Consider the following 13,741-nt stretch of genomic DNA (forward strand, 5'->3'; position numbering starts at 1 on the left):
GATATCGGATGTGCTCGGGGAGGTACTCTGCATGAAAGGCTGCTAAGAACTGCTCCCAAGTGACTGGTGTAGGCAGAGTGGTCTGCTTGAGCTCCCACCAACGACTTGCTTCCCCCACTAGCATGTAGGAAGCAAGGGTAACCCTCTGTTCGGGAACCACTCCTAATGTCTTGAAGGCTTTCTCTGTCTCCGCCAACCAGTACTGGACATCTTCGAAAGAGGACTCCCCTACAAAAGTGGAAGGGTTCAGTCTCCTGTACCTCTCTACATAGCCCGGGTCAATCAGGGAAGGAGCTGGGTCCCGTGGAAGAGGGACTGGGCCAAGCTAAGGATAGACTGGGGGGCCCTGTGGTGGCACCTGCTGATATAATGGGAGCACTGGATTGTACTGTGGCAGTGCTGGGCAGTACTGTGGCTAGGGCACCGGATCATACTGCGGCGGTGGTGCCGAGGGGTACTGTGGAGGAGTAGGCTCATGCCGGGGTGGCTCGGGATCCGCTCGCTGTAATGGTGGCTCAACCTGTGGTAGTGGGGGAGGGTCGGATAACTCCCTTCTCTCCTCTTGGGCTTACTGGGCAACAATGATCCTTTCTAGCATCTCAAATATTCTGTCCACATCTTCCCGAAGCGAATCATCTCGGGCTGCTCGGTTTAGTTGGGGTCTTCCTCTCCTCATCTCTCTGTACCTGCATTTCACAATGAAGGGTTAAGTAACGATTAATCGGTTAGTATTTCTCTAAATATTATTGTGTAAGGGATGAGTCCGAGGAACGCTACTCTGATACCAACTATAACGATCCTGAAAATTAAAAGAAAATGTATATATTTATTCTAAGTACGGAAGTGAAATAAAATAGATTATGAGTAACATCCCTTACACAATAATCAAAACGTATTAAAGAGATGAAAGAATAAACTAACTAAAGGAAATACTATGAATGAATACTATAAGAAAAACTAATAAATTCTTAGGCTTCTACTCGCCGTCTTCCTAGAGAACGGGCTCGGAAATCAAGTTCTACTGATCTGAAATGGTTAAGGAATAAACTACACTAGCCCAGCAAAGATATCACACTATCTCACTGTTACAGTAGTAAAAGTTGGTAGAAAACAAAAAACGACCAATGGAGCATAATTTATAACAAATTCATTTATCAATAATAAAACTCTTTATTGTCCACTTACCTCGGTGAGATTCATGAAACAACTTATGAAAATAATAACATTATAAACATCATAAAATCATGCACACTCTGTAACATAACACATATCATACTTTTGTATTTCAATTATCATGCAACAAATTTCCTCTTGTATCAGCCTACTAGTATCCATGGGGATCCATAGGGGTCCCTGCTACACGTGAACCATTCACCTTAATTCCAGGACCGTCGTCATACCCCGTCCGGTATGAGCGCCAAAACCATAAACCTCAATACCCCGTCCGGTATGAGAGTGAAGCGGGCCGTCCCCATACCCCGTCTGGTATGAGCGCCAAAACATTTAAAGTCTCAATACCCTGTCTGATATGAGAGACCACGTTCGCTATGGACCCGATCCGTCCACCATCTCCCAGAATATCTAGTGAGGCTATCGACTTATCCATTTATAAATTCACATACCTTTTTTATTTTTATTATTATTTTTATTTCTATTAAATTAAATTAAAACCATATAATTATTACCTAATAAATTAATTATTAAAATAAAATAAAATCAAAATAATTCCAATAATAATAAAAATAAAAATTTGGGTGTTAAATATTCCATCTCTAGAATAAGTATAGTTATCTTCTCGATTGACAATTTTCTAAATCTTTTAGGCATTAGAATAAATTAAATACTAGTTCCTCATGTCCCAACCAAACTTGGGTTGAGGGGGGCTACTCTCGACAGGTCTTCGTAACATCCCCTTATATCATAGTACATGATCTATTTTATGTGATCACTACTCCCCATGCATATCTTACCCCTTTCTGTATATTATATCTTGTTATGACTTAACTGCTGATGTATCACAACATCTATTATTATCAACAAATATCTATTCCACTCTCTAATAGCTAAGTCCTAGCCATTGTCTCTTTCCACCCTTATAGTAACCTCTCGCTTTGCCCTGATTCATTCTTGTAAGCCATTTACCTTTGCAAATGATATGTTCATACTTTCTACTTCTATTAGCTTAGCTTCTACTGTCACACCTACCACCATCCTTCTCTCTTACACCACCAACATTATAGACCCCCTAGTCTCATTGTTGCCATCTCGGTTTTATCTCATTATCTTGAAAGAATCTTTGCATGCTCATCTAACTCTCATCCGATAAGCCCTATATGTCCAACGACCCAATAATCTCCCAGCCCAACACATAAAAAAGCCCAGTTAAATAATCAATAAGATCTGCCTCTTCCTTTCATGTCTATATGCATTTTTCGCCCGCCACTTATTACACCTTTGTCACAACTCCTCCCATAAGGTCTTCTATAATTAGATCATGTTATCGCTTCCCTTTAGATAAAACATAAATCATGCCTAGACGAATTAGCAATACCTCTTCACAAAACCCGTCCTCTACCATTAGTTGCAAAGCCTCGATGGTGAGCTAATAACCCTTCTACTCTCCATGAAATTTCTTATAACAAATTTTCATAATCTTCACCGGACCTTGACAATCTACTTATTAAAATTTTTTGTAAATACTACTAAATATAAATTTAATAAATTTAGTCATTACTATATTGGTTAGGTTGTGAAGATCAAATTGGATTTCTTTATGATGAGTTATTAGCATTATAGTAAAAAAAATATTTTGTGATAATTAAATTTTTTTTAGTTTAAAATTGTGAAATAGGTTAATATCTATATAATTTTTTTAATAAAAAAATATTATCTATATGTATGTACATACACATTAGATATATATATATATATATATTTTTTAATGTTTAAAAATGGATTGGATTGGTTGGTAAATAGCTGCCAAAATTGAAGGTCCCATATCCAGATAAGTGCACGCAGCTGATGATGTCTCCCATTCCAGACAATTCCAAATTAAAAGACTTCCCGTGACAGAAAAAATTGTTCAGATCATTACGTCTCTCCATCTGTGGCCAATCATATCTTTTCTATGACCCCCAGTGAATGTAAAGTTTCATGAATTTTGTCGATGTATACACACACACACACATATATATATATATATTATATTATATTATATTAACATATATTTGCAGAATTTTACTTATATATACTCTTGTTTGGATAAATTAGATAGAGGTTTTCGAATTTGAGCATAGCCATTACTAAATTTATATTCTTTTAAAAGGAAATTAAGTTTTTGTATGATGAATATCCTGTAAATCTTTACCACCCAATAAAAATGACGATTAAATATATATATACACACGTTAGGTGGTAATGACATGAATAAAATTACTAAAAAATAATGTAAATAATTATTCTAATTAAAAATAAAAAAATAAAAAAATTTATTTACATGGAAATATAAGAAAAGTTTAAACTGAAGCTGTAGACAAAATATATTATGTAAATTAGTAAATAAAAATATTTTAATTACTAATAGAACTAATTTAATTTATGTATATATGGAGATTTTAGAATGTCATATTTTTTATTTAAAAAATTAATATATATAGAAAAACTATATCAATTTAATCCATAGTGTTGCTTTTGTTTGACTTTGACCAAATGATTATACATGCTTTTAATTATCAATTATGATTAACTTTATTTGTAATGCACTAAAAAAAACAATGATTAATTGGGTTTATGTTAAAAGGCAAAAAACTGTGATTCCAGCGACAGGATTAGTAATGAATTTAGGTTTTAATTTAATATAATCAAATTAAGTAATAAGAGATACAAATTATGATTTCATAATTACCTTGAAAATATAATTATAAAATCCATTGAAAAAAAAATTTAATTATTTACGACCTTAATTATTACTATTTGTGTATTTATAGGTTATGATTATTGACTGCATCTAATTAATGAAAAGATTATAAGATAATTTATATTGACTTATACATCATTAGGTTTATTTTTCACAACCCTAATTTAACTTTACAATGAATTTACACAGTAGTACATACATGTCCATATATGTGTGTGTACATATACATACAACTATAAGTTTGTGGGGACTCCACATATATATAATTTAACATATTAAAAATAAATTTAACCGCTAAGTTTTGTACTTTGCAATTATTAGTTTAAAATAAAAGTCAAGTTTTAACTCTTACTTGCACCAAAATTAACATATATATTATGATATAATAAAATATATATATATATACATAGATAAAAATTTATATATTTTAAAAAATAATGTTGGTTTTTTTTTTATTTTGACATAATTAATGGTGATTAATATATACATATATATATATTGGTGGGGTGTTTGGTAATTGGCAGGTTGGTGACAGCAAACTTAAACAAATGAAAAGGACCGTCTTCTACTATTATCTAACTAATCACATACAATAAAATTGATTTTTTTTTATTTTTATTTTTTAAGAAAAAGAAAACTATTATCTAACTAATCAGTTTTAATTAATTCATTAATTAATATTAAGAATTATCGTCACCACACTCGTGGATGTAATTAATTAAGCAATATGTACAGCCACTGGGAGGAGTCAAAGTTGACCGTGGCCAATTTGTTAAAACCACTAACCAATGATTGTATAATTGTTTCATTTAATGTTTAATAAGTGTATGTTAAATTTAATCAGAATGATTATGTTAAAAAGCGGGTAAAATTTTGAGTAAATTATTATTACAATTTTGGGCATTGGACTGACGAAAATATATATGTTAAAAATCATTTGAAATGTTTTCTTATTTTATAAGTAAGTTAGATTAATTCTGTTATTATTGTAGTCAAATTAATACATTAGAAATTAAATTTTTAATTTTACCAAATCAAATGTACATATAAAATAATAAATTTTATATGTTTTATGAAGTACCAATTTAAGAAAAAATAAAATAAATTAGTAATAGATTTTTGATCTAGTAGTGACATATGTATTTTTTTTTTTTCAAAGTCTTGTCTAAAATTTTGGGATAGAAATATAAAAATTTACAAATTTTAATTTAAAATTCTAGTATAGTTAAAAGATGTTATCGAATCTACTTTTACATTAGTTTTTATCCAAGTCGGTTTGGCGTCTTAGTGCACTCTCATTTGATTAATTAAGATACAAGATATATTAAATAAACTAAGCACTTATCATCATGTTTGATATATATATATATATATATATACATGTCTGAAATGATCAGAGATGCATTTAAGTATATATAATATTAAAACATATAAATTAAAAAATAGTATTGATTAATAAATCCTCCTCTACCTTATTATTATTATTATTATTTGTTTGAGATTAGAAAAATCAAATTCCTGATACGAAAATTGATTCGAGTTTCAACACCAAAAAATTGGAGTAACCAAAAGTACATGTCTAAAAAAGGAAAATGAAAAAACCAAATTTTGATAGATAAATTCCGACAATTGATTCAAGACCAAACATGCTTGCTGAAGTACAAATTAGTTAAAATTCTCCAAGAATTTTTTTTTTTTTTTTAAAAAAAAAGAGTACGTATAAACTTTAAAATAAGTAAAATTTTGATGGCTGAAATTTATCATTTTGAAAAATATTCTCATAAATAATTGTTATATATATATATATATATAATAAAGTAATAAGGGAAATGAAAAATTATTAAATTAAAACAAAGAAAAAGGGATTGTTTGGGAGGTGGGACCTTTGTAGAGAATAATCATTTTGACTTCGTCATTTACCTTGGAAAATGGAAATCCCACAAAATAAGTTTGTATTATTTTGTGGTTGATTCTTGTTGGTTTAATTATTTACAAAGAAATTTTGTATCAAAATCTTCTCTTCCCCACCCCACTTGATTGCGTCGGTTCCTTTCCCTTCATTTTTCGTGTCTTACACTAAATATATATGTATGTATATACACACCCATTACTTCTATTTCATCCTACAGTTTCACTGTTAAACAGTGATACGACACATGCCCTGGATATCTACAGTGTATGTAATCCCTAGTTGATGGAAGACAGAGAGAAAAGAAAAAGTAAAAAGATGAGATGTTGATGTCGATTTCACTTTCTTTTCCTCAATGGAAAAACCAATTATTATGGTAGGCAGAATTAGTGGCAAATATATACATCTAATTCTATAAACATGTAATAATTTTGTCTTCTCTGTCATGATCATATAATACTTATATTAAATTATTCATATGCATAGTAATTAGTCTATTCTCAAGCAACCAAAGCTACCCATATCATAATATATCAATTTTCTATCATATACTCAAAGTAGATAAAGTAAATTATAAACCTCTGGGTAAAATAATTGAGGAACAATCTATAAATACTGAAGTATTATTAAAAAGAATCATATGATTTATATTTATAATCTATATGATCTCTCTATGTATAAACAAAATCTTCGTATTAAGTGTTACCTTCATGCATATCATGACGAAGTTTTCAGTAGATAAGACTCTTCGTGATCTTTTAAAAAGCCAAGTGAGTGCAAATTAACCATGGTTCTTTAAAATTGCCTTTCTGAGTCTCTTGCCAAAGAAAGGCCTGCATGTAATCCAAATAATTTCGTTACTTTCTGTAACTGTAGAATGCCAATTTTCTGTAATTGTGTACGTACTTACTAAGGGCCTTAGCTCCCAAAACAGCAAAACTTTTGTATAGTTAAATCTGCCCATCTAGCAACCAGAAGGGCCTTTTCAAATGATATCTCCTCCAATCATCCACCATAATTTCATTTAGGGCCGCACCTCTTATGCATATATCTCGTGAATGCATAAGGAAGAATGCCTTTTTTGCATTTCTCACGGCTCATTTTATCTCCTTGCAATGAATAAAACAAGGAAGAAACGTGACTATTGGATGAATCATGTTATAGGCTCCAAGGAAAATTCACCCACAGCCCAGCTTAAAATTTTGAGCATCTCTTTTATTTCTTCAATTCTTGAATGAGAAAAATCCCCTATAGTAAATTTTTCAAACCTTCCCTTCACTTCAATCAGGCTATGTCCAGCCTCTTTCTTCAATCCACTTCCCTTCAGCATCTTCCTTGCCTCTGCAGCACTATCCCACATCTCATCTGAAGCATAAAGACTTGATAGTAAAACAAATGGAGAGGTAGTAGCAGGTTGAAGTTTCAGAAGTTGCTTAGCTAACCGTTGCCCAATGGCAATATCTCCTTGCAGCCTACATGCTGAAAGCAAGCTCCCTAAAACAACTGGATCTTGCCCAAATGGATATTTGCTCATGTACGCTTCTGCTTCCCGTAACCTTCCAGCTCGTCCTAACAGATCAATAAGACAAGAGAAATGTTCTATATCAGGGGCAATGCTGTAGGTCTCTTCCATGGAATTGAACAAATTAAGTCCCTTCTCCGCAAGTCCAGCATGGTTGCAAGCGGTTAGAACTCCTATAAATGTAATAGAATCTGGTAACAATCCTCTCGCCTTCATTTCCTCAAAAAGCTCAACTGCTTTTCCTCCAAGCCCATGATTGCCAAATCCAACAATGATAGTATTCCATGAGACAAGATTACGATGGACCATCTTGTTAAACACATTGTATGCATATCCTATTGAACCACATTTAGCATACATGTTAACAAGAGCATTATTAACTCCCACATCTTGATTCAGCATTTTTCTAATTATATGTGTATGAATCTGCCTGCCATGACGAATGGAAGCAAACCCAGCACAGGCAGCAAGAGAACTAGTAAAAGTATACTCATCGGGCTTCAAACTGGAGTCCTTCAACATCTCCCCAAAAGCTTTCAAACCCCTTTCATGGTCTTCACAGTGAGAACAAGCAGCAATAAAAGTGTTCCATGAGATAACATCTTTCTCTTTGATCAATCTAAAGATTTTCTCTGCTTCCTCTACTGAATTCGACTTCAAATACATCAACATTATCACATTGCCAACAAAAGGGGTGGAATCAAGCTTCAGTTTGATTGTCTGGCAATGCAATCCAATACCCTTTTGCAGATCATCAGTATCTATACAAAGCCCCAACAGACCCACGAAAGTAAATCGATCCGGGACGAGTCCTTGCCGGGTCATAACTCTGAACACTTCAAATCCTTTCTCACCCTGCTGGCCTTCCACAAACCCAGCAATTAAAGCATTATAAGAAACAGAATTTGGTTCTACCATCTCACCATAGACCAACAAGGCATCATTGTAACAATTACATTTCATGTACATTGAAATGAGTGAATTAGAAACAAATGAGATAGATTCATACCCAAACTTCCAGGACTGAGCATGAATCTGTTGTCCTTGCAGCCGTGCTGTAAGGCTCCCGCAGGCACTAATGGCACTAGCATATAAGTATTCATTCGGCACAAGCTGCATCCGGGAAAAAAGGTCGAGTGCCAAAGAAGGCTCCCCAGCTTGATCATACCCAGAAATCATAGCAGACCATGAGACGAGATTTCTCTCAGACATTTCGTCGAACACTTTACGAGCAAAAGTGATTCTGCCACATTTGGCGTACATGTTGAGCACATGGTTGGAGACAACGATATCTGATTGCACGCCTATCTTGAAAGTTGCAGCGTGAAGAGATAAACCATACTGCAATGCCTTTAATTTGGAGCATTGGCGTAAACATGAGCCCAAAGTTTCTGCAATCATCTAAGAATAACACCATATATCGGGAATAGACACGTCTTGCTGATGAAATGGAAATCTCGTCCTCAAAAAGATGCTCCATGGACGTGTTTCATCGTTCAAAATCCACCAATCAAATCATGTTGTCTTCTGCATATTTAACGTGTTCACGTTAAAATTTGAAGGGGGGAAAGACTGAAGCATGTTCAACACTTCTATTGGGCCAAATTTAAAAACAAAAATGGAAAAAGGAGAAAATGGATTTGGGCCAGACCACACCATGCTCGTAATTTCTTAGGCATTCATCATGGTCGAGGAATCGGAGTAGACCAGATTGAGAAATTTGAAATCAGTTAAAAATTAAACAAATAAAATTGGTAGTAATACTTTCATGCTCCATCCAATATAAAAATTCATGTGTTATGAGGCTGAGAATCTCGAACAATGCAAGCCCAAATTCTAAGTACCACAACCCAATATTTTGGTAAAGTTTAATTTTTTTTATTAACCATTTCATTTAATTTATATAATATACGAAAAAATGAAAAAGAAGAAGAAGAAGATTTGATCGGACGATCAGAATCAATCGAGAATGGATGAAGATTAATCTGATACGTCAAGACTCATGATTGCATTAAATCCTTAAAGAGACGAAAAAGTAAACAAAAGATTGAAGATGTATGATTTTGGACTTTCATTTACAATTAAAATTGAAAAAGAAAAATCGCCAAAAAGTCGTATAAGTGAAAAAGCAACTTTTGTATTAGTCACTTCCAAACAGAAAGATGAACTACAGTGCTTGTCATTTTCACTCCATTTTATTCACCTCTATTTTCTCTTCCATCACAAAATTAAATTTCAAAAACACTTTTATCTTATGCTTTCATTTACTAATAATATAATGATTTAATCGTTAAAATTAGTATATTTCACTTAAAAATCATAAATTTAAATTATAATGATAATATTAAATTTGTTATTTTGTAAGTACATTATAAGTTAATAAAATTACGCTTATAATGCGTGATTCAGTGAGACTTATAATTTAATTTATTAATATATTTGTTTAGTTGTTGTAATTAATTCAATATATCATATGAGAGAATTTATATATTTTAAGTCATATATATATATATATTAGTGAACTGTGATGACTAAGTTAAATTCAGTTTCAGTTAATTTATTATATTTTTATGTCAAAAATATGTTAAATATTATTAAGTTCTTTTACTTAGGATAATCAAACAAGAAAAATTCAACTTAACTTTTTATACTAAAAAATGTATTTTCTAATTTTGATGTTGATTAGAATAATATTGTAATCCCCGAGTTCGAAAATCGGCCCAGGATGATTTTTTTTATTTTAAAAGAATATTTTTAAAGTAATTTTATTTATTTTAATTTAATTTTATCAAAAATTTTGAAAAATATGAATTAGGGACGAAATTGAAGAAATTTTGGAAAAAATGTATAAAATTTTGAATACGTTGTATTTTTAAAAAAAAAATTAGAAACATGAAGTTAAAATGCAAAAATAAAAAATTTAGCCATGTAGGACGGCCCAGTTAGCAGGCACGGTGAACCAGAGCACGCTGCGTGGCAAAACACGCTGACATCGGCACCCACGGGAGGCCACATGGGCGATTTGCGTGCTTGGCGATCCGACGATCTCAATCACGTCCCGTGCGCACAAACGGCTTAGATGCATTCTCTCTTTAGATGCAATCAGACAGATAAGATCAATTGTGATGAACAGTCCAAATTCGTCCACGCAATCGGCTTAAACAAACAACAATCAGACGACTCTCCTTGCTCCACGTGGACACAAACAGACGGTTCAGATCGAAGAGAAGAAGGTATTTAAACTCTTATTCGCAAGGGAACCCAAACCTTATCCGCCAGCCCCTGCCTGGAGAAGAAGAACAGATGTCGGAGAAGAAGACTGACCTCTAGCTGCCGCCGCACCGGACCCACTGCCGACCTCCAAAAAAGTTAAAATTTTCTCCTTTCCACTTGGAATTCGATTCTGAGTCTCCCTGTGGCCATATCGGAGAAAAATGAAGGGTGGGTGAGCCGAAAAGTGCAGGCAAAACCTGACAGAGGCACCGCGACCAAAACCCTAAAACTCCTCCGATGAGCCCCTTCCCGTTTTTTGTTTCACACAATTTTTTTACCATTGTATTCATCATCCCTTTCTAGTAGGTTAGCCGAAGGAGAAACCCCAACTGCGAAGGAGAACCAGCAAAGACGTCGTGCCCAGAGACCCACCCAGCCGATAGGTTCGTTTTTCTTTTATTTTTCTAGCCAACCGAGCCTTTCTAACGTGTTTTTTCACAGGGGTACGTGTAAAACCCACAAAAACTTGTCAAAACATGCCGAGTCGAGGCAAACATCGCTGTGGGCAGCGGAGCTGGCGCCGGAGCACAGCAGCGCCGTCGTGTGAAGCCCTAAAATTGGCCGGAAAAAGTTTTCAACACCGATTTTGGATTTTTTTGGGTATTTTTAGGTACGTGACGAGTATTTTAATTTCTGCATAAAAAATTTAAGAAATCTAGGACCTGTTAGGAGACATAGTAGATAGTACGACATTTCAAATACCGATCCATATAAGGATCCCTCACTCTATTCTCTGTTATGGTAAATTGAGGCTTAGTAATCAATAATCCTGTGTTTTGTGAAAATTAGAAAAATTCTAACAATAATTACAGGTCACTAATGGAGCCAAAATTGATCAGTGTATGATTGCCCTAGTTTACTGTTTATTTTCTCCTGTGTTGTTTAAGATGTTTACTATTTCATTGTGTGCAATAAATTTCTAGTTTAAAATGTGTTCTCGATTACTTGATTTATTTGGTTCTCTTGCACTGTTTATTTGATTATCTAGTTACTTGATTATTTGGTTATGTTTAAACTGTATCACTTGTTTAGATGTCGTTTAAATTAATCTGTGAATATATAACGAGATATTGGTACGCAATTGGTGGTTGTTTGGACAATGAGAATCTATATATATAGAAGCTTACTAGGTATCCTGGGAAAGGGTGGACGGACCCGATACATAGGGAACTCTACTACGGACATTACCTCAGTCAAACGGGACTGAGAAGTCCCATACTAAAAGAGTTCAGGAGATATGGTTCACCTCATATCTGACGGGATATTGAGATGATAGTGTTTGGCACCCACTATCAGACGGTGTAGGGGACGGCTGGGTAAATTGACAAATCTAGATTTTAGGTTCGCTAGTAGAGAGACATCCCTATAAACCCCCAAGATTCTTAGTAAGCAAGTAAAAATAGAGAATGACTGATTTTACTCACTTGTACATGAAATTATAAATGTTATATGGGTATCATTTGGTCACTCGTTTTCAAAGGTTGATTTATGAAAAAATCGTAATAGTAAGTATGGAATAAAACGCTTTAGAGTTAAATATATTTACTTAGATCAACGATTTCATTTTTTCTTTTTTTAATGATTTTTACCAACTTTTATTTTTCGTATCAGTGATTAGTGTGATATTCTTACTGGGCTAATGTAGCTCACTCTTCTATTAATCATTTTAGTTGAAGAAGACATAGATCCGTATCCCGATCAGCAAGAAGGTTTTCATTAGTTTATCTTCCAGACCCTTTCAAGAGCTAGTGGAGGTTAACCCATATGATAATTATCTATTTGTTTTAAGTCATTTATTTGTTTCTTTTTACGAGCCGTTATAGTAAAAACATTCTCGTAACTTTATTGGACATTTTAATTTACTGTGTAAGGAATGTAAGTCTTAATTTTATTATTTGCTTTCGAATTTAGATAATAAATCATTTTTTTTAGTTTCGGGCTTTTACAAATGTGTAATATATTTTATTAAAATTAGTAAAAACTTTATGTGAAATTAAATAATAGACTTAACTTGTATTAAAATTAATAAAAATTTATTATTTAATTTTTATCTAGAATTCTATGTAAGTTAATTTTTATTTTTTTAACAATTTTTTGGCTAAATTAGATGGAAATTTGTAAATCAATTTTATAAAAAAAAATTATTTGTTTCTAACATAAAGAGCTCTAGTTAACAGGTAAAAGAATAATAGTAAAATAATCAAATAAAAATGCTTAAATATTATTTGAACTTTATAAAATTAGAATTAATAATTATAATCTCATTAAAATAATTAATAATATCTATATGCTTTTTAAAATGGATGCATCTATGATTAATTACCCTTTTAACATTTTTAGCTTTTAATTACCTTTTTAACTTTTTAATTACCTTGAAACATCAATAATGTCTGTCGACTTTCATTGAATTGCTTCTCAATTAGCAATTATGTTAGGTTGGAATATTTAGTTTTCAGTATTAAAAAAATATCACTATTTTCATAATCAATATGTAGGCATTTGAGAGCAACGTAACTATATATTATAATTATATATTTATTAACTTTTGTCACATCAGACTCATCTAATTGACCCATCTATAATTCAGTCAATTTTTTATTTCATACGGTGACAAAAATATAATTATATAGTATTGAAATATTATTTATATAAAAAAAACTTTATAAATAAAATCAATAAACAGACAACTCTATTATATTTATATATATATATATATAATAATCTCTCATGGAATCTCACTTACTGTATTTTATTGGCTTTTTGTAACGCATCAAACATTGATAATTAAGAAAAAAATCCAATCCAATCCTAATTACACGTAAAGGTTTATACCAAAATCTACTAAAAATGTAGTGAAAATATATTAAGAGATTTAGATTATAATATTTAATGAACCAAATTCTCTAAGAAATTTATAATTCGGATCTGATCATATTAAATGAATTAGAGTAAAATAAAAATAAAAATTTTAATGTGGTCCGATATCACTAGTTAGACTATTGGTACACATGCATAAAATAAGTGAACTGTAGAACGTAATGAATTATTTGAAATTTGATATTGTTAGTAATTGTTAAATTACCATTAATATTTTTTTATTTATTCACGTGACGTAAGATAA

The 13,741-nt window shown here is 32.2% G+C and overlaps 1 protein-coding gene across 2 annotated transcripts; it reads right to left on the reverse strand.

Moving 5' to 3' along the window:
• Nucleotides 1–6,441: 6,441 nt before the first annotated feature.
• Nucleotides 6,442–9,173, reverse strand: LOC110814013 (pentatricopeptide repeat-containing protein At2g13600-like). 2 transcript variants are annotated; one of them, XM_088208212.1, is made up of 2 exons: nucleotides 6,736–9,173; nucleotides 6,442–6,658 (listed from the first exon to the last, which is right to left on the reverse strand). In XM_088208212.1, exon 1 carries the CDS (start codon nucleotides 8,746–8,748, stop codon nucleotides 6,979–6,981), a length of 1,770 nt encoding a protein of 589 aa, XP_088064338.1. In that variant the 5' UTR covers nucleotides 8,749–9,173; the 3' UTR covers nucleotides 6,442–6,658; nucleotides 6,736–6,978. The 2 variants fall into 2 exon arrangements, with proteins under 2 accessions (XP_088064338.1, XP_021897019.2); XM_022041327.2 differs by having other exon boundaries at nucleotides 6,732–9,173.
• Nucleotides 9,174–13,741: the final 4,568 nt, after the last annotated feature.

The sequence above is a fragment of the Carica papaya genome, chromosome 7 (genome assembly GCF_054855325.1).
Source record: "Carica papaya isolate Zhongbai chromosome 7, ASM5485532v1, whole genome shotgun sequence".
Taxonomy (NCBI): domain Eukaryota; kingdom Viridiplantae; phylum Streptophyta; class Magnoliopsida; order Brassicales; family Caricaceae; genus Carica; species Carica papaya.